Source organism: Takifugu rubripes, chromosome 11, assembly GCF_901000725.2.
Source record: "Takifugu rubripes chromosome 11, fTakRub1.2, whole genome shotgun sequence".
Taxonomy (NCBI): Eukaryota; Metazoa; Chordata; class Actinopteri; order Tetraodontiformes; family Tetraodontidae; genus Takifugu; species Takifugu rubripes.
In genome coordinates this window covers 10,700,598-10,727,677 of record NC_042295.1, presented here as the reverse complement: position 1 = coordinate 10,727,677, position 27,080 = coordinate 10,700,598, and the positions used below count along the sequence as shown (strand labels likewise).

The 27,080-nt window shown below is 47.1% G+C and overlaps 1 protein-coding gene across 15 annotated transcripts in view; it reads right to left on the bottom strand.

Annotated features, from left to right (window-relative positions):
• Positions 1 to 20,029, bottom strand: part of ncam1b (neural cell adhesion molecule 1b) — a 41,624-nt gene extending 21,595 nt beyond the window's left edge. For 8 of the 15 annotated variants that reach the window (XM_029844453.1, XM_029844454.1, XM_029844456.1 and 5 more), the window contains exons 1-5: positions 19,732 to 20,029; positions 2,360 to 2,434; positions 1,926 to 2,135; positions 749 to 892; positions 55 to 192 (exon numbers count right to left, since the gene is read on the bottom strand). In XM_029844453.1, the coding sequence (XP_029700313.1) occupies positions 55 to 192; positions 749 to 892; positions 1,926 to 2,135; positions 2,360 to 2,434; positions 19,732 to 19,783 (619 nt within the window). In that variant the 5' untranslated portion in view covers positions 19,784 to 20,029. The remainder of the gene's footprint in view (positions 1 to 54; positions 193 to 748; positions 893 to 1,925; positions 2,136 to 2,359; positions 2,435 to 19,731) is intronic. The other 7 variants (XM_029844457.1, XM_011608534.2, XM_029844459.1 and 4 more) reach the window with 3 other exon arrangements.
• Positions 20,030 to 27,080: the final 7,051 nt, after the last annotated feature.

Below are 27,080 nucleotides of genomic sequence, written 5' to 3'. Positions count from 1 at the left end.
CACATGGGAACAAATGGGAGAAGAAAAGGGTGTACAGGAGAGAGGTTTACCCACCGTTCACAATGACTTTAATAACGCGGAAGTCGATCTCGCCCCGGGCCATGAGGCGTCCCTCACACGTGTACGGGCCCTCGTCGGTCTTCTTTATGCCGCGGATTTGAAGATGATTGTTACTCAGCTCCTTAAACCGAACTAAAGAAGCAAGGGGGAGTAAAGGTTGAGAGAGGTTGGTTGAACACCTGAACCATTCAAGGTCACGGTCACGTGAAGGATTATAACTTAAGGTGAAAACTTCTCTACGATCTATGAACTACAAAAATGTATTTCTGTGCTCTTGGTTCTTCAAACTCTATGAGTGCACGGACTACAGGAATGAAAGCACGACAGAAAGCTAAACTGAGCAGCAGCTCCAAACTGAACATGGCCCTAGTCTGGATTTTAAAAGAGAAGGGAGCGATTTTAATCATGAAGTGATTTAAAATAATAATACGGCCCACACATGAGTTGGTGTTATTATTTTCCTGCGGAGCAGAACCAGCAGATCCATTGGTGTGGTGATATTGCTCAGTGTCTGGGGTGGATAACAAGTTGTATATTCCAATTCAAAACCAAATTAATTTTTGTTTTCAGAGCCCTGGAGGAAAGAGGGGACCAGGAAGAAAAGCTCCAAGTTCAGAGAAAAGATTCAGGATCGTGGCTGCAGGTGGCACCTTATATTTCAAAGATTAATAAAATAAAGTTATCTTACCGTCTTTTTCCATTTGTATTTTCCTTCCTTTATACTTCCAAAGAACGGTAGGTGGAGGCGAACTGACGACATCACAGATGATGTCAGCGTTGTCTCCTTCTGTGAACTCTTGGGGGGAGGGGGCATTTCTGAAGGTGATTTTTTCTGAAAAACATGCAAAGCGGTTTTATTCATCCACTTTGGCCTTAATCTCATCTCCTACAGTTCCCATCGCTGCCCAAAACAGGCATCTTGCTCCCTCTTGCACACATTTTTGCAGAGAACATGTATTGTTCTTTAACAGAAAAGTCATTAAGAGTCCAGGCCTCACTATCAGTAGGAGTAATTCTTAATAACTGCCTGCTATTTCCTTATCAGAATCACAAGGGCGCTGGGCTCAGCAGCCAAAAAAACTATTAATTCAGAGCCAAATTTATTTCCACTAAGAAAAACTCACATCCAGTGTGTCCTAGAAGTCATTCCAGGTGATGGAGTTTCTGCTCTTGACTCAGAGAACGTGGATTTAAGCTCCCGTTTATAAAACTGCATTACAAGAAATAACAAGTGCCGAAACTTTTCGTGTCCAACTCTCGTCTGCGGGTGTCTACTAAACTGCTGAGCTCATCACATTCTCTTCAGCTGAAGATGAAAGAGGCGGTCCTGTGCCGCCAGTGGCAACCACTTTCAGAGCGTGCATGTGCGCATCTGGGACGTTGTGGGTGGACGACAAGCAAAGTCAATGGGGTGCAATGCAGCGAGATGCTTTTTCCTCCTTAAAACGTAGCTTCCCGGTTTCCTCGTCAGCTAACCGGACCCCCGGGAACAAACAACAACCTGTGCACGCGTGTGACTGCGTCTGCGCCGGCGGACGCTTCATTCAAGCCTCCAACAGGAAGTGAAATATGTGTTTGGGGAAAGTATTTTGTCTCTGATGGACGTCGGCTGATATTTGGCATTCGTGGAAAATGTAAGCCATTAATCACAAGAGCTGCACAACAGACGGGATCATTAAGCAGTCCTCTAATGGTCTTCCGACCATTTATTGAACAGATGAAAAATCCATCCTGACTTTGAAAGAAAAGGGGGAAATGCATTGCCCTTGAGCAGGCAGCGAAAAACTGAGAGTTCAATAGGCTGCACTTTTTTCTCTCTCCTCCGCTCGTAGCAATCAATAATTCAGAGCGAGGGCGAAACTCACGAAAGATTTTCACTTTGACGGTTGACTCCGCTTGCTGGTCCCCGTTGGTGGCGACGCACTTGTACACCCCAGCGTCGTCGGTCCCGGCTTTATACAGCGTGAGGATGGAGGATGACTCATCGTTACGGGTGACGGTTATGTCTGGGCTGTTCTGCTCTATTCTCTCCCCGCTTGGGCCGAACCAGTCTATGTGTTTGGCAACACCTGCAACTGAGAGCACAGGAAACAGCGGCGTTATGAAGGGGGTATGGAAAATATACGCACCTGCCATATTCCCAGAGACAGAAATGAAGATTGTTCACGCCAGCGAGGGCCGATGCCTGCGGTTCCAAGTTTAATATCAGCCAATATCAAACAGGAGGAAACAGATTTTCTGTCCCACATCTTAAGAGGTGTGCAAAATATACCAATCACAGATGGTGGCCTGACCTTACCTTCACACATGAAGAATTTGGACTCTCCGAGGCTGATCTCTCCATGAGTAGGTGTGATTTGGACTTCCAGTGAAACTACGGATGAAAAATAGAACAAATGAGAAACGTGGAAGCATAAAACAGCAGCATTAAACTGCAGAAACAATCAAATACTTGACACAGTTTCAGCAAAGTCAAGTAAACAAGAAGCTCTGCTTGATAAATGCATATTATTGTGTGATAACTCAAAATCGCGACATGTAGTAAAAAGGCAACAGCTTATCCACCAGATTAAATGTCGCATCGGCATCATTTTAGTTTGTTTAATAGCTTTGAACAACGTTGCAATTGCCCCCTCCCTGGGCTGCCACCTTATCGTGGTGGAGGGGTTTGCGTGTCCCAATGATCCCAGGAGCTCCGTTGTCTGGGGCTATATGCCCCTGGTAGGGCCACCCATGGCAAACAGGTCCTAGGTGAGGGACCAGACAAAGCGTAGCCCAGGACCCCCTAATGATGCTGAACAACATTGGTGCCAAGTTTCCCTTGCCCGGATGCGGGTCACCGGGGCCCCCTCCTGGAGCCAGGCCTGGGGGTGGGGCACGTTGGCGAGCGCCTGGTGGCCGGACCTCTGCCCATGGAGTCCGGCCAGGCGCAGCCCGAAGAGGCAACATGGGACCCCCTTCCCGTGGGCTCACCACCTGCAGGAGGGGCCAAGGGGGTCGGGTGCATTGTGTTTTGGGTAGCAGCCAGAGGCAGGGACCTTGGCGGTCTGATTCCCGGCTGCACAAACTGGCTCTAGGGACATGGAATGTCACCTCTCTGGTGGGAAAGGAGCCTGAGTTGGTGCGCGAGGTTGAGAAGTTCCGACTAGATATAGTTGGCCTCACCTCGACGCACGGCAAGGGCTCTGGAACCAGTCTTCTTGAGAGGGGTTGGACTCTCTACCACTCTGGAGTTGCCGATGGTGAGAGGCAACGAGCAGGGGTGGCAATTCTGGTTGCTCCCCAGCTCAGTGCCTGTGTATTGGAGTTTACCCCGGTGGATGAGAGGGTAGCCTCCCTTCGCCTTCGGGTGGGGGGACGGATCCTGACTGTTGTTTGTGCCTATGGTCCAAACGGCAGTTCAGCGTATCCACCCTTTTTGGAGTCCTTAGAGGGAGTGCTGGAGAGTGCCCCTTCTGGGGGCTCCCTCGTCCTCCTGGGTGACTTCAATGCTCACGTTGGCAATGACAGTGTGACCTGGAGAGGTGTGATTGGGAAGAACGGCCCCCCTGATCTGAACCCGAGTGGTGTTTTGTTATTGGACTTCTGTGCTCGTCTCAGATTGTCCATAACGAACACCTTGTTCAGACATAAAGGCGTCCACATGTGCACTTGGCACCAGGACGCCTTAGGCCGCAGATCGATGATCGACTTTGTGGTTGTGTCATCGGATTTGCGGCCGCATGTTCTGGACACTCGGGTGAAGAGAGGGGCGGAGCTGTCAACTGATCACCACCTGGTGGTGAGTTGGCTCCGATGGTGGGGAAGGATGCCGGACAGACCTGGCAGGCCCAAACGTGTTGTGAGGGTCTGCTGGGAACGCCTGGCAGAGTCCCCTGTCAGAAGGAGCTTCAACTCACGCCTCCGGGAGAGCTTTGACCATGTCCCGGGGGAGGCGGGGGACATTGAGTCCGAGTGGACCGTGTTCCGTGCCTCCATTGTTGAGGCAGCTGACCGGTGCTGTGGCCGCAAGGTGGTTGGTGCCTGTCGTGGTGGCAATGCCCGAGGGATGCCGTCAAGCTGAAGAAGGAGTCGTATCGGGCCTTACTGGCCTGTGGGACTCCTGAGGCAGCAGATGGGTACCGGCGTGCCAAGCGGAGTGCAGCTACGGCGGTTGCCGAGGCAAAGACTCGGGCATGGGAAGAGTTCGGTGAGGCCATGGAGAACGACTTTCGGACGGCCTCGAAAAGGTTCTGGACCACTATCCGGCGTCTGAGGAGGGGGAAGCAGTGCACTGTCAACGCTGTGTATAGTGGTGATGGTGTGCTGCTGACCTCAACTCGGGATGTTGTGGATCGGTGGAAGGAATACTTCGAGGACCTCCTCAATCCCACCAACACGCCTTCCAGTGAGGAAGTAGGGCCTGGGGACCTGGAGATGGGCTCTCGTATCTCCGGGGCTGAAGTTGCCGAGGTAGTTAAAAAACTCCTCGGTGGCAAGGCCCCGGGGGTGGATGAGATCCGCCCAGAGTCCCTTAAGGCTCTGGATGTTGTAGGGCTGTCGTGGTTGACTCGACTCTGCAACATCGCGTGGACATCAGGGGCAGTGCCGCTGGATTGGCAGACCGGGGTGGTAGTCCCTCTTTTTAAGAAGGGGGACCGGAGGGTGTGTTCCAACTATAGGGGGATCACACTCCTCAGCCTCCCTGGTAAGGTCTATTCAGGGGTACTGGAGAGGAGGGTCCGCCGGATAGTCGAACCTCGGATTCAGGAGGAGCAATGTGGTTTTCGTCCTGGGCGTGGAACAGTGGACCAGCTCTACACCCTCAGCAGGGTCTTCGAGGGTGCATGGGAGTTTGCCCAACCAGTCCACATGTGTTTTGTGGACTTGGAGAAGGCATTCGACCGTGTCCCTCGGGGGGTCCTGTGGGGGGTCCTCCGAGAGTATGGGGTGTCGGGCCCGCTGATACGGGCTGTCCGCTCCCTGTACGATCGGTGCCAGAGTTTGGTCCGAATTGCTGGCAGTAAGTCGAACTCGTTTCCGGTGAGGGTTGGCCTCCACCAGGGCTGCCCTTTGTCACCGATTCTGTTCATAATTTTTTATGGACAGAATTTCTAGGTGCAGTCATGGTGTTGAGGGGATCCGGTTTGGTGACCTCAGGATCGGGTCTCTGCTTTTTGCGGATGATGTGGTCCTGTTGGCGTCATCGGCCCGTGACCTCCAACTATCACTGGATCGGTTTGCCGCCGCATGTGAAGCGGCTGGGATGAGAATCAGCACCTCCAAATCCGAGGCCATGGTTCTCGACCGGAAAAAGGTGGAGTGCCTTCTCCGGGTAAAGGAGGAGATCCTGCCCCAAGTGGAGGAGTTTAAGTACCTCGGGGTCTTGTTCACGAGTGAGGGAAAAATGGAGCGGGAGATCGACAGGCGGATCGGTGCGGCATCCGCAGTAATGCGGACTCTGCACCGGTCCGTTGTGGTGAAGAGAGAGCTGAGCCGAAAGGCGAAGCTCTCGATTTACCGGTCGATCTTCGTTCCTACCCTCACCTATGGTCATGAGCTTTGGGTAATGACCGAAAGAACAAGATCACGGGTACAAGCGGCTGAAATGAGCTTCCTCCGTAGGGTGGCTGGGCTCTCCCTTAGAGATAGGGTGAGAAGCTCTGCCATCCGGGAGGAGCTCGGAGTAGAGTCGCTGCTCCTCCGCGTTGAGAGGAGCCAGATGGGGTGGCTTGGGCATCTAGTCAGGATGCCCCCTGGACGCCTCCCTGGTGAGGTGTTCAGGGCATGTCCCTCCGGTAGGAGACCCCCGGGGAGACCCAGGACACGTTGGAGAGACTATGTCTCTCGACTGGCCTGGGAACGCCTGGGGATCCCTCCGGATGAGCTGGAGGAGGTAGCTGGGGAGAGGGAAGTCTGGGCTTCTCTCCTTAGGCTGCTGCCCCCGCGACCCGACCCCGGATAAGCGGCAGAGAATGGATGGATGGATGGAACGTTTCAATTGATCTGATCACGATTTACCGCTTTGATCGGTTCTAAGTGTATAAACTTTATGTCAAAATGGGTATTACTGTCACAGACTTGCTCTTAAAAAGTCAAGCACCGAAACTATTTTTGTGAAATAAAACAACATTAGTCCAGGTTGCACCTCTACAGTGTGTTAGCCTCTGACTGTGCATGCACTGTAATCAATGTGCAACGAGACGACACAGGGGAGAACGTTGCAACCAGCAGATTTAACGGAAAATACATGGCCAACGTGCAAAGGAATGAGCGATATTTATCTTTCTTCACATCGGTGAGCTCTTTTCTATCGTATAAAACACTTTGCGGCATCTCTGCCGCCACACTACGCTCGTTTATTCCACTAACAGGGGAGCGGAGCGCAATTCACTGTAATTGATTACATGTGTGACAGTTGCTTGAGGGCTTATTCTTTCATGAGCCAAATTGTGCTTCCACGCAGGTTTTGATATTCAAAGAGGCAGGGAGTTAAAAGGCAGGTATCAGAATCACATAGTCTGTTCTATTTTCACAAGACTCACCAACAGAGAACCGACCCTATGCTAATGTGATGGAAAAGATTGGGCTTGAATTGGCCGGAGGAAATGAGTGCGGCTGGTGCCCATTTGGGCCAAAAACAAGTCCCTTGAAAGGGAGACGTTGGGCTGTTGCGCCGTGCATTCGTAAACATTTTTATCGACGTCTGAACATCTTACCAAAGTTATGGAGCAGGAAAAAAACTGAAACCTATGCAAACATGGCCAACTCTAACAAGAACCCATATAAATCCTTTTTTTCGGCCGTGCAAATTTCTGGAGCTAAGTAATGTATGTGAACCGTGCGAGCATGAAGGCAACATGATGTCACAGTTGATTATAGCTGCGGGGTGATGTGTTTGGAGGCCTACTGTTTATGATTCATGACTAAAGAACAAATCTAATGCCAGTAATTAGTGTCTCTGTGGGTCTTCAGTGACTCTTAGGGCTCCTAATTTACAGGAAGAGCGCTTATTAAACATACAATGGCATAATGCTACACCACGGCTGGCAGCATGCAGTGTTAAAAGATTCCGATCATATGGGATAGATTCATGCCATGTACAGTAGCTTAATGTTGTGTTTATGTTTACCTCTGCGGTGTCGCGAGGTTCATTTCGTCCCCCCGTAGATGATGATCTAATATTTGGGGCTAGTTAGCGCCAACTGAACACCTCTCTAAACATCCCCTTCTGTGCTTCCACATCTTGAACCTCATTAAAACATCTACGGGGCGACGGCGTGCTGTACATATGGAGGTGCTCGTATCACTGTGGATCGCAGTGCAGCTGTGCACCTGAGACAGAACAAGCTCGCGCTGCCAGATTTCCTCCCTGAGAAGCACCGGCGTGCATGAAAAGGAAATCTCTATTCAGCTGTGATTGTCTAATTCACATTTGTCTATTCGAGCAAAATGGCTTTGAGAAGCTCCTGCAGTTAGTTAAACTCTCCCATCTGCTTCATCTGCCGGCTGTTGATTTGACGCGACTGCATGTTTGTGCCCGTATCTTTTGTCGATGGGGTTGTTAATGATCACTAGTGCATTCGCTCCCATTAGGAATGGAAATGAAGATTGATTATGCATTCTATGCAGCATCTCTCTGGCGCTCGGAATCAGGCAAAATGATGAGAAAAGAGCAATAAATGGCATTAATATAAGGTATAAAACCAAACAAATGTGGCCTATCTTCCGTTTTAAGGTCTGTAGCCTGAAACTACTTTGAATCTTAATGTTCCCCAAAGGAATACACAGACCTTTTGCACAGTCAGGCAGTGACTGATAAGGTTTGAAGAGCAGAGGCTCCGTATATGGTTGAGAATATTTTTCAGAGGTTGACCTCTTTCCTGAGCATCTGAAGCTATCTGTGAAACAACGCCCCTGGCGTTGCTGCCTGTCCTATTAGATATTACCGAAGGCCCAGACCGAAGGTCGTCACGTACTTCACTGGCTGTGTGGGATTATTCTGGTCACACAGACACACACAGTTAAAAGATAATAACTGTTAAATGACTGATACAAAAAAAACTGAGGATTTCAGCCAGAAGTGGTTTAGGAACAGCACACTGACCTAATTTGGCCTGAATGGAGCTCTACCTGAGGAGGGCTCGTGCTCTACGTCGCAGACCAGGATCTTCCGGCCCAAATGCAGACACCAGAGTGTGAGCAGCTCAGCTGTGTTTGTTTTCTGCACACACGCTCACCAACTCTGAATCTGAAGTAGGTCTTATTTAGGAGGAGGGAATCCGTCCAAAACGAAAGTAAAACAATCTAGAGAGCAGGAGAAGATGCTGGAGGCACAGATGGAACCCTGAACACAGACCCAGTTAGCTCTTAGCGGTAGATCAAGCAACTAATAGGGCGTAGCTTACAGCTGCATCAGAAACTCACTTGGGACAAAGAATTCGGTCTGTCCCATGTCCAAAACCGCTGCAAGAATAGCTAAAGTCAATAATTCAAATTGATTTAATCGCAATTAAATAGGTTCTTCTGTTCAAGCCTTTATTTTAAGAATGAAAGGTGGCTGGGCCGGCGTTTCAGCCTGGAATATGATCCAGTTTTGAACTTTGAAGCTGGTGAAAAAAGAAAACACGAGAATGAGTGAAAATAACTCGACCGTGAAGAGCTGGTCTAATGGACGAGGAGCTGAATGGCAATAAATGGACTACGTGTCTGTGCGAAACGTCTCCGCTGAAATTGGATTCATTACACGATTACTAAATTCGCCGAGTCAATTAGGTCGAGTGTGTGACGCCTCGAGGGGGTTAAATCTCAGTCAGAGCTGAATGATGTGGCCAAAATATCTCACAGTTCGCCATTTCAAACTTATTAAAATGACATACCTGTCAAATGAGTATTGTGTTTTAATTTACAGGGATTATTTGGAGACTTTGGGAGAACAGGCACCTTTAATTCAGCAGTGGCTGTTTGGCAGCTGGGATCACGCTGTCCTCTCGGGGCATGTCACACACAAAGATCGCTGCGAGCTTCAGCGACTGTCAGCTTCATTATTGTCCGAGCGCTGGAGACTACGACTGCATGTGCTGACAGCGTGTCCCTGCCCTCTCAACATAAGCTGACTGTTTAAGATTTATTACTGTGTGCAGTCATTTGACATGACATCTTCACCTTTCCCACTATTTTTTACATCTTCATCCTCATCGTGGCTGACAGAGACGTCATTTTGGCTTTTAAGTGCGGGCGAAACGACACCAAAGGGAGGGAAGGGTGGGATTAAAGTCTGAATTATACACACCAACCAACAAAAAATGAAGGGAACGCCGTGATCTTCTAGGTGCACCTACTCAAATAGGCAACACTCAAAGCAATCAAAGCAACATGTTCTCCCATACTTATTATTGTATATTACTTTAAGTGCTTGAACCTGCATTATTTTTCTGATTTGCAAAGAAAGAAAGAGAAAAAAAAAGGGTCTGAAAATTAGCATTGAGATTCTGGGCATAACAGAACATTGGACACCCAAGGTGGTCATATCCGCGACTCAATACTTTTAAGTAGGAAGTGAGTTGCTGCCCATGCATCTGAACCACAGTTATTCAGCTCTAGCAGTTGCCATGGAAACATGCTTCTCCCCTCTCCCCATATCCTCCTCTCTCTCTTTCCTGTCAAGCCGCATGCAGCAGCAAAGCCTCAGAAGAAGAGCGACCGAACTAAGTGCACTGAGGAGGTTGTCAAAACATCACGCAGCCTCGACTGCTGGCTACGATTGTCTTCTGTTGCTGCTTCAGCGTCTGTAAAAGTGTACAGTATTTACAACCAGCTCCCCTTTAACACACACATCCCTGCAATTCCCACTATCCAGGCGCTGGCCTCAATCTTCTTTGCTCAATTCCCATTGTCTCTTCTGGTGTCTGCGCTAATGGAATATTTTACAAAGTTGTCAAATTTGCAGTCTTTGCGCAGTTCCTTAATTAAAATAGCTCAGTGTGACGGAGGATCATGTGACCAACTTATTAAAATGATGAGCTAAGTGGTGCCCAATGTCAACACGATGATATTGATACCGTAATAATCCCAGGTATTTAATATGAGCCATGCTGTGTGTGTGTGTGTGTGTGTGTGTGTGTGTGTGTGTGTGTGTGGTGGGGGGGCCTCAGTGCTCGGCTACACGCCCCTTCGGTGTTGGGCGTTGTCGTGTGCCGCTCTGAGCTCTGCCGTCAATCCCACCAGGAATCCTGAGCGTGCCAAACATTTGCTTGCTTTCACAGTGAGAGGCTGAGTGACAGCCATGTCTGCTAAAGTCCCAGACGCCAGTCTTGCCAGTCATGTATGGTGAAGTCAACACGTGTAAAGTCGAAGCGTGGATGTCACGATGTAAAAGAAAAAAAAAATTCACATTAGAAAAGGAATAAAACAACATTAAAGACAAACCGGACAGGTCATCCGTCCATTGAAAGGGCGCCATTCACTCGCACCTGGGGGCAAGTTACAGTCTCCAATTGCATTCCTCTGCTTAATGGGTATTTGCCTGTCTGGGTTCCATTACATCGCCTTTCATTGCAAGTCATTCTAGGCTACAAAATATTCCACATCAGTAGCCAACCAAATTTGCTCTTATTGAGACAATTTGGCGAGTGGGTGACCTGTAACAGCTGCCTCCGCCGAGCGCCACACAACAAACGGACAGCCAGGCGGGTCTGGTCTGTTACGCTGCATCCAGAACCTACATCCTTGGTAAAAAAGTAGACTAAGGCTGAACACTCAGAAATCAACACAGAACCGATAAAGCCCATCACAGATGGAGACTGAATACGATGCCGTTGTCCTTGGAGAGTAACCCGTCATTGTATCTCTAAAATACACACGCAGTGAAAGGGAAAGCTTCCAGGAGGCCGACTTGTTGGGACAAGAGTTTTCATTGCTAGACTGAATTCTACGATACAATAGACAAGAATACCGAGCCTGTGTGGCATGAACAATGACTGAAAATGGTGCATGATGAATCACCACGGCCCGTCACAAAATAGTACTGTGTCTCGCAGATGAATGCAGACAGCCGTTAGCCCGTCTGTGTTTCCCTACAAAACGCCATATAAAGCAGCAGCCTGCTTCCTACTAGCAGAAATGCTCAAGTATAAGATAAAATAATGCACATTGTTCTTCAGGCATCGCTAGCTGATACAGTATGACTTCCTTCATTATTATGCCAGTACTTAATCCACCAATCTGTCCATCTATAAATACACCACTCCGAAAAGTCCATTTGCACGCACACCTCTGTGTATTTCTGTGCATCTCAAACAGGAGTGTGATGCAAAGTGGAATGTTATTTTACCAGATGTGCGAACTCGCCAGTTTCCTAATCATTTTTAATCATATTTCCACTAATTGTTCACCCACCAAGGGCAGTTGGGTGAGACAGACAGCCACAATGACCACTCAGCCACAAGATGCCTCCGACTACACAAAACACTGGAGTCTGGCACCAACACACAGCTCTCTCTGTGTGTCCATTCAGAAGGCAGACAGGCCGGGGTGAGCCGGATAAGCCTCCCTGTGACTCCACCAGGAAGGATCAATAAGAGAGAATGCACCATTTTAGATAGAGCCAGACAGAGGCAGGGCAGGGCAGAGAGGCAGACCAGCACTTGAGTACTCATTATGTTGCGTAGATGACATAGTGTGTACAGACACTTCTGAAGATGTCCACCAATGGCGTAAGAACCATTAGAGGCTTTGAAAGATCATACTGATTGGATTAAAGCAATCACGGTAATAAAAACGGCCACGAGCGTTTTCCTGTCAAGGTTAGAGAGCTGACAACATGAACAGGAGGTTAAAATTGTGTAACAATGCACCTTTTTTTTTTTTAACCCACGTGGAAGCGCTGAGCTTTTGGACACGATCACTTGACAATCACTCACACAAAAATGTCCCTTCTCCAAGACTAACAGAGACCACCTGCCAAAAATCAAATGCCAGAAAAATATGCCAATGTAAAAGTAAATAAACAAGGGTGACCACATTGGCAAATGTGACCATGCCTCAGATGGGTTTTGTGTTTGCCAAAGTGTTAAAGATGATCGAGCCTCAGATGGTCTTCTCTCATCCAGAGTTTAAATATGTCCTCCCTGACCACTAAACAAATCAGAGGAAAGCCAAATCACATCTGAATTAAGTCTTAAATGAGCTGGACTGCTTTTATATATCTTTTATATATGATTTAAGGCTGAAATAAAACAAAAATCTGCATAAACTACTTCCCAACATTTGGATTTTACAACATTAAAGGTTAACTGTCACATCGAGCTTCCCTGTCCACTCGATAGTTCTGTCTAAATACATATAGATATAAATATGTTTTCTTGTTTAAAGCCCAGTAAATATCAACTCCTGCTCAGCCGACTGTCGTAATGTGTTTAGTCACGCCGATGATTACGTGACTTCTACAGCAGCTATATCCCTATAGTATCTAAGCATTCTTTAATTATTTACCTTTGATATTTGTGCTTTGAGCTCTGATTGCAAATACTTAAGCTTAATTTTAATGTGATTTTTAAACTGAAACCCTTCAGCGAGCGAACCAGAGGGTACTCTTGTAATACGTGCGCGGCGTTCAAGGCCATCCCCAATGTCCCTCATTAATCCATGACACATCTAATTATGCTAAGCTATAACAGCAGACATTTGTATTCTTAGGCAACGCTGCCGCCCTCTTTAACTAAAGTCCCACTTGGCAAATTGAAAATGATACTGCGGCATTTAACTTGTTTTAAGGCTTGAGTCAGCTTTTTTTTTCTCTCAGAGATCTGGGAGAAATCTTCGGGACTAGGATGATTTTAAGAAGGGGTTGCTCCCGTTAAAACTTCACTTGGGCATTCGTTTGATAGCTGGGCTTATGTGGACAGAACTGAATCAAGAACAGCTGCAGCAACAGGTTGCTCTTGAGTCATTTCATGACTGGACAGTATGAAATAAATGGATGATCTAAGTGTTAAATGGATGAATCACATGTCGCTTCTGTCCGTTACTTTAGCTGCAAATTAAATGCTAAAATCCTTGCTGGTCACAATCGGAGTGCTTTGTCAAATGTCAAACTTCACGGGAGGATCCTGAATCAACCACCTATTGGTGGAGCGACAAAAGGAAAGCGAGGAAAGCCCAAGGTTGCCTTTTTAACCGGAGATGGATCGACTAGGCGTGGTCGTTCTTCACAACAGCTCCACTGTGAGCGACAGATGGCACAGAGGTACCTTACCACACGAGCTTACACACAAATACTCCCCCCCCACCTTCTCTCTCTCTCGACCAATCCAAGACTGCACTGTAAAAATAGACACGGGGCCAGAGATGGCCTCCAGAGACTGGTGACTCTATTCCTCAGGGCTGAGAATTTTCAGACATACAAATGGAGCGTACCGTCACCATTAATCAGGCACTTAAAAACAGGGCTTTGATTCATTGGCTCTTGGCTCTAGCTGTTATTTTTGGGGGGAAGAGTGGGGTGTTAGGATATATTCCTGTGCTGCACTTCCCGCACTTTCATCACTACTAAAGAGCCTTATTTTATCTGAGTATTGTGAAGCAAATAGTCAAACCGGAAGATGAAAAGAAGGCTTGGAGGTCAGGAGTCAGGGGTCCCGTGTCATCTCTGCGCATCAGCGACACAAACTAGCACAAAAATGAGCCAAACACAGAGTTCAAAAGGAAAACCAGAAGACAAGACGGCCGAAGGGTCACAGACGACCAGCGAAAATACAGCTGCCTTTCAAGGAAAATAGAAACATAAACAAGTATTTACACAGTAGTTAGCTAGATAAATAGATATAAGGCAGGGATGTGGTAGGTTTTCAAGGCTGGCCCTTGACATATTTATTGTACACTGTGATAGAAAACGGCAGGAATGATTTCCTGCACAGTCACCTCGACCCCCCCCCCCCCCCCCCCCCAGCTGGATCGGTCTGTTTGAGAAGGTGCTGCGCTGTGAATCCAGTATGTAATAGAAAAGGTGTCTCCTTTCCAACACACCTCCAGTGGCGGGAAATGCCACCCTAGTCTAGCTTTATGTTCTCTGTGGTCATAACACACCTATAAACATTAGGCTGTATTGATTTGTCTAAATGATGTCGCAGTATTTATGAACAGTTTCCTTCCATAGGGGCAGACATGAGGGGATGCGGTAAATAGAGGTCACAGTGGCCAATTGACTTATAATTTCATTTTATATTTCATTTTATTAGGCAACAAAATTGGCCTCCGTATCCAGAGAGTCTGCAGTTCATCATCTGCATGTTTAATAATCTGAGTAACAAAAAGTTGCTGGTTTCATCCGCCTCCAGCTCATTTTCAGGTCACTATTAATCCATAAGAATGCATCATGCATATTTGTTTTATTTATGCCTCGTATGCTATCGGATTTCAAATTTTACATTCGCAGCCATTACATTTAATAGGCCCTTTGGTTGGAGCTTGGCTAACAAAAAGTCTAACGTGCACAGAAACACAGTTGTGAATGATTCAGACTGCACAAATGAAAAATATAGTAACACTTAATACACAAATGATGCGTATGACCTGACATCATCTTGCATATCCTCACTGCTTCATTGCAGAGTAACGTGTCTATCCCAGTGACGCCAACGACCCTGTGGATTCAGAGAGTGTTTTAAAAGCTCCTTCCTGCAGCCACTCGTGCGTGGATAACAGTCGCGCGCTGTTATAAACCACTGAACAGCCCTTCACATGTATATCCCCCTCTCCCCATTAATGGCCATTGTTTCAATGCTATCTCCGCCTGGAATACACACCGGTCACAAACATGTTTGAATTTTAGTCAGCAAAGTGCTTTGAGATCCACCTTATAACCGTGTTCGGCTTATAAAGAGAGAATTTCTAATTATTTAGCAATTGGTTTTGAAGTATGTGGAGATACGAGAAGAGGGCATTAACACACTGTGTAACCATATGTAACGCTCATGCATGCATGCATGCGCATCACTGACTGGGATTAAATACAGGTGGTGTAATAACTTTCCAGGTCGTGGAGTACATTTTGTATCTGTCTGATGTTCCAACCTGCGTTGGTAGCACTTTAGGAACATCTGCAGCCTCTGAGCTGAGAACACGACAGAGGTGTCAGGAAAAATAAGATAAAAATCCATTTTCATTCCAAACTAATTGTCTCTTACTACAGATTTAAATATATGGCTCTGCAAATAACAAGGCCACAAGCTGTAATTAATTCTTGAAGGACACCTTTTACTCCTATTTCTATGTTGGGTCCAATTAGAATTTACTAAAGTGATAAAATCCTTAACTGATAATGAAATAATAACCAAACCCCCAGTTCAGGAGAACCTCACAGCTGCTTAAAAAGAGAAGAACTAATCTATATCACCCATGATGCAGTGCCTTCCATATGGTAAAAGATCATAATGATCTATGTTTATGGCTCACGTGGTTGCCTCTATCACGAGAGAGAGCGAGTCTATATAAATTAACCACCTACATCACCTTGAAAACTGTCCATAAGTCCCATTAACACCCCCCACCCAGCCATTCATATGGCCTCTCATCCATCCGCTCCTATCCATCATTTTAACAGTGTGTTCGTACCCAGTGTGTATCCTGGCTTACAGCCGCACTGACGGCTAATATAAGATTCATTCGCTTCACAGACTTTGTCATCTTCCTTTGCACCGCGTAACATGCATGGAAAAGATGCACGGCGGGGTCCATGACACATCCGGCTTCAGTTGGCAGAGAGTGCAGGATGATTCCCAGGCAGTGGGAGCCAGAGTGTCACGCTGCCATGAGGTCCTGGAGACGTGACATTAAAAAAAAGACAATTTGGCAAACATGGAGGCTACACAAACAACTTGGCTTCTCCATTGTGCATTTGAGCAAATCAAGTATATATATTTTAAGGATGCTTTTAAAGTCGGACCAGGCACTTACATTTAGAACGCTCCGATCGGAAAAGACGTTTTAGCAATTGGACAGAGTTCATCACAGTCTTGCTACGTCTTCCTCCAAAAAAGAAAACGACATCTGGCTTGTAAAATGACTGTAATAACGGTGACATTTAGTTGAAACCCTGCGTTCGAGTATCTAAAAAGTGGATGGATACCCACGTTAGTGTGAGAAATGACTTGAGTCTGCCTCAGTCAAGTATGTGACCATGTCAGTGGCAGCTGAGTGATATCAGGAGCCCTTTACTCTTTTTTATTTACTACTTCCAGTTAAAATAAATATAGTCGCAGCAATTTTGGGCCTCGGAAATGTTTGTTGCCTAAAGAAACAGGTCCGAGTTAGCTGCAAAATCCGGGTTACCTGTGAAATCCAACAACAGGGCACCTCATGGTGACGTGAAAGCATCACATTACTCATGATTGAGACGTCAGGACAACAGGGGACAGAGGAGGAGAGCCACAATGCTTGTGTGTGTGTGCACTGGGGCATAGAGGGGGTGCGCCCTAATCATCACAGCCTTGCCTCTGGGCCCGTATAACCCTTGAAAGGCCTTACCAGAAGCAACTGTGCACCAATTTACCAAATTGCAGCGTCCAGCTGCACTTAAACAACAGGAACCAGCTTACGTTATTTTCTGAATTCGGAATGGACTCAGTCTCAATCTGCTGTTATAAAGCAAAGCAAAATGCCCCTGGCAAGAATTTAGCGTTCAGCTTCTTTTATGCCCTGTGAAGGAAGCGCCGCGTGTGTTCCCGGGCATTCATGCACATCATGGTGCATTCATTATTGAAAGACTATAGAATACAACAGCACCAGCAGGAAGAAATTGGACTGCGATGCCAGAGGCTTTCTTTTAATGCTGCGGCCAGAGCCTGTGTCTTATAGGTGCTGTACATTAACAGATATGACTCAGTACATCTGTGTCAGGAGGGAACTGGTGAGGGAAAATTAGGCTTCAGAAGAAGAATCTAGCTTAAAAAAAAATGGCATGTAGTTGTTATCTTCAATTCTACCTGAGCAAAATGGTGCCTTGTTTTCTAAAAAGGCTCAGGTAAGGCAGAGTAATGCTCAGCCATTATAATATTAGACGCTCCCAGACTAGAATCTTCAGAACGTAAACATCAGCGGTACGACATAAGGACGCTAACACCACAGATGTTAATTAGGGAAAAGAACTAATCCCACAGCGCTGCACCCTGCGAGCGAACCCTCAGGAAAGGGTGATTATGTTCCATCCCTCCTGCTTCACAGAGGTCACGTGCCAGTGGAACGTCATCTTTTCAGCGTCCTCAGGCGACGCGTCTCCTCTCAACTCTGCCAGACCTGGATCTGTCTGATCTAGTCCCCATCACCAAAGAGTCAAGCTGAGCAAACTGGGACCAAAATTCATCTCTCTTGCTTCTGCTAAGGAACATAAGATTTATGTGTAAAAGGATTGACTGATGTGAATAAAAAACACGTGCACGGCTGCACGCCCCTGAATCACTGGTCCATTATTTGCACTGCTCTGCAAAATGTGGTTGAATATGCACCTTTTAGAGCCCAGTAGCATCTTTTGAGGGAGGGACTTTAGTTATTTCCTCACAACCACATGATATGAAAAGGTTAAGGCCGTTTTGCTTTGGCTGCATCTCTCCGGTGGACATATTTCCAGCTCGCAGGCTTAAAATGGAAAAACAAAGCTTGGCTCGAGTTTTTTTTAAACACTTGCATACAGTAGTGGTCGTGCACAGCAATAAAAGGAAATACAGCAACCAAACATGATCTCACACACTCCCCCTGACCAACGGCGCCATGATGAACTGTCCCATTATCAGCCCCAGATATCATCCAATGGCCTCTAAACTCAAATCAAGCACAGCGATCGTCTAAACAACAACAACAAAAAAAACTTCCCTCAAATAAACTCAAAACGCAGCATGCATTTGTTGGCAGAGGCGGCATGGGCTGATTTCTATCCCAGCGAAGCTCCATCACATGCGGCCTGTGCGCTTAAATCGGCTGTGCGGACACAGCTGCGTTCCCATCCTGCTTTAAAACTGGAGCAGCGTGGTACTCCTGCCACGTCATCGCCATCATGTGACCCGACTGATGATATAACACAAGCGAAGTGGAACGATCCTACAGTAAAGCAGCAAGCCATGCTTCAGTATAATAGACAGCGATAGGGTCAGAAGCTTTATTTATAAGTATTACAGCTTAAACATGCACAGCTGATGCCTTTTTTTCCCCTATTACAGTTCTAAGTTCAAGAAAGACCACTTAGTAACTATTCTAGAGATTTGCACCGGACCTGTGGAGCTGCGAACGACAACTACAGAAGAAGATAGTTTTTAAAAAAGGGACAAAAAGGTGGCAAATATTCCCACGCAAGCTGTCAGTCATGATAAAATAGATAGATTAGATGGACAGTTCGCAATCTCATTTAATTCCCAATAAACAAAGATTGTATACTTGCAGCTCTTCTACAGTACATCCAGGAGCAACTGGCGGCAAACATGGCAGAACCAATGCAAATATGCGCATTCGATTCCCAAATCCATTAAATTATGGCAGTAAAGAGGGCCGGTGCCATCACGTGGGGCTTGCAAATATTCATTTCTGTAGAGATTGCTCCAATAAAACCAAGTGAGATTTCATTACCATCACAATACAGAGAGGATTCCACTTACCCTCCCACCATTTTCCCTTTCTGCCCGAGGAACACCCCTGCACATATTGGATTGTACATAAAGGATTAAAGGAGATCCCACGAACACCGTGATCCTGGCTCAGAGTGCTACGCCTACCATCAGCAACACACATCAAAATGACCGATTCTGGTTTCCGAGGGGGGATTGGGAATAGGGTGGAAGAGTGATGGGTGATTAAAAACGAAATTTGACACAAACTCACTCAATCATACTTACATAAGGCATTTTACCAACTTAGGGGATCTCCTTTCAAAGCCTTTATGTGGCACCGGATTACATAACAGCCGAGTCAGAGTAGAACTTGTGCTTGTTGGACTTCAGCGTGCCAGAAAGCAGATAAACCGAGAGTTCCTTTTAAAAGGAAACGATGCTCCAACTCTGCATCACTTCGCACCGTCGCCAAAACCGGAAGTGCGCGCGCAATCTGAATTCGCCGTGTACCTTTAACCGTGAAAAACGTGACTCACACCAAACAACCGTGTGTGAGCGTGCGTGCGTGTGGGCGCGCGTACGCGCAAGGAGCCCAGCATCACTCCCAGTCAACAAACACGTCCCATCCAGACAATCGGTCTCGTGATTCCCAACATGCGCATAATATCATTATTTTTTTAATCTCCCCATTTTAAACATGCGGCTACGCGCGTTGGTGCATTCGCACATGTTTAATAGTAAATGGAGAATATGTTTAATAAGACAGCAGAGGCATGGTCACGCAAGGAGAAACCGCGCGCGCACGCCACAGGGTGTGCGCGTGCACCCGTGCGCGTCTGCTGTGTTCGGAGAAAACGGGACCCTATATAAATAAGATGCCTTTGTTTGGAGGGGGGGATCATCGAGCACGTTAGTGAGCTAATTAGCATCGGTTGCAGTCGGGTTACGGCTGCACCTGCTAAACAGCGCGCCTGGAGGGGGGGGGGGGGGCGACCCGGGAGGGGGTTGGACGAACGCCTCCCGTCCACAATCACGAACGGGCAGGCAAAGGAACCACGGAGCCGCGCAAAAGCAAACCTGTTCCAGCGTCAAGGCTCACCTGTGCAGCCCACCAGAAGCAAGGCTGGGAAGAAATCCCTCAACTGGACCATCGCAACTCCCGAAAAAACGTGCGATTCTAACGGCGTAGCTGGCGTTCAGTCTCCGCTGCGGCGCTCACGGACTCCCCGTCGGTCCCCTTCAGCGGCTGGTCATGCTCGTGCGTCTGTGTTTCTGGAGCTGGTCATAACTTTGAGCACCGGCGTCAGTGATGACAGGCAGCGCGCACAGATTAGCGGCGATGAGCGCCAGAGCTCCGTTCAAAGTCTGACTGACAAGCGCGGCCTGCTCACACGCGTAGATTAATCCGCACGGGCGGAGCACGGGAGCCTCCCGTTAAATAGTGCGCGGGTCTCCGCCAGAACGGGAAATACCCGTGGCATTGCGTCATCGCGTTTGTCAAACATGCATTCTGAAGAAAAAGTTGTTGTAATGTACCTGTATTAAAACATAGATAGTAATTCGTGGCATAATTAGTCCTGAAGATATTCTTTGTGCGAAAATCCTGGGGCATTCAACTTTAATTGCCGAGAAGATGCCCTGCCGCGCTCAAATAATCGAGTTTCTCTCATTTTTTTGCATGATTATGCAGTAAATTATCACCATAATAACGTTTCCACTAAAATGTGTATGGAAAACAATCCAGGCAAAATGCAAGCACACAATTATCACATGACTTCTACCTTCAGATGTAAATTCAGATTTCTTTTGAAATTTGAATGCGGGCATGGTAATTGGTGATAATATAAAAACTCCCCCGTGCCACCAACTATGAAGCAAATGGTGTAAAATCACAAAATGCGTTAAAAAAAAAAACAACGGCATCGACACAGCAGGTGTGCCCCCCTCCGAACACACCGATGACCAAAGAGAGTCTTATGTAAGAGACTTTTATTGAGGCTGCAACCTGAATGAGAGAACAGAGAGGCAAAGGAAGAGAATGTTGTTTTGTTGGCACAGCAGGGAGGAACTGTCGCATTTGGCACCCTGAGAGAGGGGAGGGGGTGGGGGGCTCCTGCCTGTGTGGCCAGCAGGAAGGTGCAGCGGGCCAATATTTATTAAACCTACCTGAGCTAGACTTGTGCAGTACATTACTGCATTTGGGCTTTTTGCCTCTGGCTTAACCCCACGCAAGAATTCCCACGCAAAATATGGCTTTGAGAGGTGCTTTCCTCCATTTCTGTCAGTCTCAGAGGGTTGCACAGAGTTCAGCAGGGTGGTTTCAGGCCAATGGGGGAGTGTGTGTGTGTGTGTGTGTGTGTGTGTGTGTGTGTGTGTGTGTGTGTGTGTGTGTGTGTATCAGAGATAGGAAAAGTATGACTCAGCTGATGAGTCACAAATGTCCAAATATACCATGGTCTATTATTCAGTGTGCCCTTAAATCAAAAAGCGAACGCAGCCTTATTTCTGGGGGGGTTATCTTGCAAGTTTCCCAGGAACTTTTCAAGCAATATTTCCTTTCATTCCTGGTGACGATAAGTGTGAGTGCATTTATCATTCTGCTCAAAATAATTATCTGTGTCCACCGCGGCTCAAAGCTCCCGTCACACATTTGGCGTGTTAATTAATCGGAATCTTACATGCAGACGTGAGGTTTAATTAGAAACATCGACAACATCCCATCATCTCAGAAGCAGAAGCAGCAGTGTCATCTGATGTTCTATTAGTCTCATATCTACACTCCCAACTTTACTGAGCTTGCACTTAGACATAAGCTGCAACTGTCTCTTCAGTACGACTTAGAAAGCAGTACTAATGTGTTCCTGCATCAGTCTCTGACTCAGGTGCTTCACACTTGAGCTGCTCTTTCCTGTCCTCACCAAACGCCAGGGTGATGTGTTGGTCTCCACGGAGGAGCCGATCGCTCTCATCTGCCATCAGGACGGAGAGTGGCGAGTTTTAAAAAACAAAAAGCACCCTTTGGATTCTCAAGCGTTTGCTGGGTCACGCAGCAGACGGCCTGGAGTTATTTTGCAGCCTCCATCGCTTGTTTCTCTCAGCGTCTCTCTCTCTCTTTCCTCCTCCTTCTTCCAGTCGTGTCCACACAAGCATACACTCTCCAGCTCACGCCTACATGCACACAAACATGCCTAAACTATCACCACCGCGTCGTATTTTGCCTCCTTTTCTATCAATTATTGAAGCGGGGCCTCTCTGCTCTGCCTGAACACACACAAACGCCGTCCTTCCATGGAGGAGAGTTTTAAATACCCCCTCCTACCTCCGCCGCTGCAACAGAAGGCAGCGCACAGTTCTGCTCTGAGCACTGGTTTCTGGGTCATGAGAGAAAAGCAGAGGTCATCCTCGCAGGAAGAAAAGTGTGCATGCTCCTTTCGCAGCGCATCCCTCTGTGACCAATGAGATAAGCGGCGAGCATAAATGGCTGTTTACAGGCTCTCGCTAGACATCTATAATCAATTTTCCATTAGCAAGCCGGTGCACCCCAAACAGAGCTGAAGGACGACCTGCGAGTCAGTCGCTGCACTTTATTATTATCATTACTTTTTCAAAAATCACTACAGGCAACCTTTAAAGCAATCAGCACACTGGCTGCATCAAGGCTAAATGTTTCCGCCCTTTGGTTTGCTACCAAATTCTCCATCACCTTTTGTGTGGAGGTTCTGTGATATCAGGACTAAGAAGGCCGCATCACTGTGCTTGAGTGTGAGATTGTGTTGCCAGACAGTAGATCCATTGTCCGATGAGTCTGTTCTGCGAGCCACAGAGGGCTCCTTTGTGGACCGCAGATATTAATCTGCCAAGGCAGAGATGTGGAGGAGTGTGACTAAGCTCACATACAACCACACACATCAGTGAACACAGAGGCACACAGACTCAGCCATATGCATATTCATTATGTAACAGCGGCTAGAGAGGCTGCACTGTCCAAGCTCCTCCAACCCCCCCACCCAAGTTTGCATTCTTTTAAGTTGACTTACACAATGCCATGACACGGCGAGCGTGTCGTCACCGCTGCAGACATAAGCTGCCTTCGACAGATGTCACTGCAGTGTGGCTCTTTGCTAAATACAAAGACGGCTTAGCACCACTGAGTGTTTGGTTTTCCGGTGCCAGATTAGTGACAGCGCCACCTCTGCTTCATCTGCAGAAAGATTCAGATTCTGAGCAGGCCCCATGTAACCTCAGCGCTGCGCGCATTAGTGTCAGAATACTTCTCACACAGAATTCTAAAGAGCATTGCTGCAGTTTGATGCTGCGTTCCAAGAAATCATCTTGATTTTCCGCACACAAAATGTCCGTATATATTTTAGAAGGAGCGTCAGGAATTTTTGCTTCAATGGCATGAAACGTTGGAATTTTAAACAGCTCAATCCCGACTCTTTGCTACCATCTAGCGGTCGAAACTGGAATCGAAGGCTCGAATTGAACTACCGCACAACCGCTGCACAGACTTTACATGTGATAATGTCCTTCTGACAGACGGGGGCAGCATACTTCTACTTCAATGGATCTCCTCTGTAAACCTTTGTATTTCAAGATCAATAAATTCAGAATTTTCTGCTTATGCAGTACAACAGTCCTGCCTAGTTCTCTGGATTGAAAGCAGCCACATACAGTTGGGTGCATTCCAAAAATCCCTGTCAGGCTCTGTCATGGTCGTACTTTACACTCTTCACCGGCGTGATATTTTACAGTTATTCATTTTCCTTCCCTTCATGTCTGATAGGAGCAGTAATACGACTGACTGGAAATCCTCAACGTATCCTTTCAACATACCAGGCATTTATTTTTGCCTCATCCTATCTTAAGTCAAGGCAAGATTCTGTGTCACATTTTGACATTTCGAGTTTGACATTTTGAGTTTCGTTTATAGCTTCAAGAACAAAAGCCCCCGCGACACCTAACTGGGCAGGGGCCTTTCGCTCACACGGAAGCAGGGTTCAGCGTGCGCCTGCTCCTGTAACGTGCAGCGACACTTTGCATCAGATCCTCAGTCTTTCATGCTGCCTGTCGCCTTGGATTTCACTCAAGATGTGTGACAAGCCGGCAACATGCTAAAATGCTCCCTTGAACCTCCGACTATGCAGAACACTCAGGCATCAGCCTTCAAGATGCTCTTTGTGATGAGGAAAAAAGGAAGCGGAGAGAAAACAGATGAGCCTTGAACTTAAAAATGGATGATCAGTCTTCATCCTGCTGCCAGGGCTGCATTTGTTTCAGGGCGTGTGCCAATTCAAAGAGGATACTGCAGACTCACTCTGCTCGTCCGTTCATCCTTTATTCAACAGGTGTGTCGTCGTGGGTTTTCTGTTTTTGTCAAAAATAATATGGCCTTGAGCTCAGTGGGGCTCTATTCTGCAATTCAAATGGAAGTTAAGGCTGCCACGGTTCAGTGGCTGCGGTCAACATCCCAACTTGAGAGATTCGTCCTGATTAATGCTGAAAATGAAGCATCCAAACGCACGGAGCACATGCAGGGTTTTTGTTTTTTTTGTTCCTCTGACAAATGCTCAGAATCTGTCACCAAGGTCACACAAGTGGATTGTAATTTTGGTGGACAGCACTGAAATGTGAAGGTCTGCGTGAGCGAAACCCAGTTTCAGGCATTCTGGCTTCACCGTTTAAGCACATTAGAGGAGCTGCCGCACGCTTATAAGCTGATTTTGACACATATAAACACAGGTAAAAACAGCGTCCTTGGCTGTAAAAGGAAAAAAAGAGATTTTTCAAAGAAGTATTCTTTCCTTATGATACCGTACTCTTGTGACACATCCTGAAAATTACAAAAATAAATCCTTCAATGTGATGGGGGTGGGGATGTGTGTGTGTGCGTGTGTGTGTGTGTGTGGGTGTGGGGGTGGGGGGGGTGGGGGGGGTTAAAACATTTAAGATAAGAAGTGATAACTTGCCATTGCGATAAATTCCCTTTTCTATCCATCAGCAGTCACTTCCTGTTCTAGTCACATGATGATCACCTGACCACGAAGAGTGCGTTACAGATGATGCTGGATGAGGTGGAGTTTAGGGGGTTTATTACCGTTCACACACAGCCTGAACTGCACAGTCACTGCGTACAAAATGCTGCTTTTGTGGCGAACACAGGGGCAATTTAATATTCATGAAATACCCCCCCCCCCACTATAGGCGGCGAGCCGTCCATAATCTAAACCATAATCAGGCCTTGTTGTTTTTCCCACTCCCACTTTTATGAGGGCAGATTCCAGTTCCTTCCTTTAGCCTCATTTAGAAATAAGCCACAATGCCGACTTCAAACGGAATCGCATCTCGGCTGAATGCCGTTCATTCCCCCCTCCACACTTTTTTTTTGCCCTTTTATCTGCTTTGTGGAAGATGTAAGAGCAAAGAAATATTAAAGTGCCCCATTTTCTTTGACCCCACTCGCGGTCCTAAACCTTTCCATTATTTCCAGCCTTTGCTTTTCATCGGTACCGCGGCTGCTTTGCAGACTGACGCACTGAAGCCAACTGCTGCTATATGATGATTTTCAAAGCAGCTAAATCCTCACAATTAACACAAGCGTATTGTTACGTCCGGTCTGTGGACGAACCCCCTAATCTTGACCTCGCCGGTTCACTTTGGGCTCCACATTTAGATTCCTAGTGAGATTTTGTGAAGCTTAAAAACAAAACCTCCAGAGGCCAATCGGGCCGATCAAAAGCAGACGAAGACAGGTAGAAAAAGATCGATGGCGTCTATCTCAGAGAGGATGGCTGCTCCAATAAATCCCTGACAGCCCTGATCTCACTTTAGGCGAATCTCGCCGCCTCGGTTCACGTGTGGCGAAGATAGAAATGAAATCAGCCCAATGCAACCGGGCCCTCCGCTGCTCGGGTGGAGTATAAATCATCCGCGTGGCATCAGAATCCTGAGGACATGGGGGTTAATACAGTGACTGGATGACAAGATACAAAACGGAGATCGCAGGATCGAGGTGAGATGAATGTTGAGAAGTGCAAGCGTCGATAAAAATTAAAAAAGTCAAACTTTTCCCAAGTGGGTGGAAGAATAAAAAGCAGCAGAAGCTAAAAAAGAGCTACAAAATGGCAGTTTTTAGCCCTTTATCTGCTTTATTTCTCTCGTAGTGAAGGGGAAACACTTTGAATGCCTGAAATTGAAAGAAGAGGAGCCATCTCGATCCTCAAATTTCAGATCCATCTCGCTGCCGCGGAAAACACAAACGCGGCGCAGCTTTGATGATTAGCGATAGCTGGTTCCTCCGAATGATGCAGCAAATGCGGCAGCGGGACTGGAAGTGCTGGGGTGGTGCTGTGTCCACGTGTCGCCCTGGGAGCCTGACGAAAGCGTCACCTCCTGATCAATCCTGGGCTGAAACATGGCCGACAGGCGCACAGGTGTCCAAAACGCGCCTTGGCAGCTGTGAGTTTATGCAACGTCTTCTTCCGAAATGAGCGAATCTTCATCAGGTCAGTCGCTGCCTCCGGTTTTCCCGTCCTTCACTTTTGTTGTATCAGGTGCAATTACGCGAACAAAAGGCCACCACAACGGCTGGTTTTAGGGCACAATTAATACAAAAAACCCCAGCAGAAAAGAGGCGAGAAATACATCAAACAAAATACAGCCTGTTGCAGCTGACAGGCCTGAATTTAACTGCCGCTTGGTTTTTTTTTTTTTTTTTTACTGTCCATCACTCCCACCGTCTTCTGCTGACATCCAAAGGAAAAGACTTCAAGGCCTCCTCAAGACACGGGCTCCACCTCCTCCACTTACTGTGGCTATTTGCAGCAACCAGTCGAGCTGGGGCTAACAGGGTCGTCAGCGGGTACGGCAACACTTTCTGACCTGCAACAGGGTGAAATGGGCCGGGTTTTTTCTTTTTTTCCTGAAAGAAATCTGAATAAAGTTACATAAAAACTGTCAAACAGGCCTCATTGTTAAAGTTTAACCACCGCCTTTGGGACATAAAGAGCCTTTAAGAATAAAAGAGTACAATAAGGAGAACATAATCAAACACTTAAAGCCCTAATAATCTTTATTATGCCCTTGCATGTAGCGATGATTGCCCCGAGCCCGACACTGCTGTGCACCCGCAGACTGCTTCAATGGTTCCGTGATTAATACCAACTCTGCTGTAATCTGGGAGACCATTCCCGCATGAAGGGCGAGGATTATCATTCTTTTTCCCCCCATCATCTCGGAAACTAATTGAAAAGAGGCATCGCGGCTCCGTTATCTCTGCTGGCCTCCCGCTGATTCGGGGGCCCCGGATGAGATGTGAATGACAGAAAAAGTGGGGGCTTTGAGCAGCGGCTGCTTAACGGGCAGGTGCTGAACGGTAATCCGGTTTCCTGAAATCAGTCATTCCTGTAAAACGATTATATCTGCACGTCACGTTCGCTCGGTTTAGCG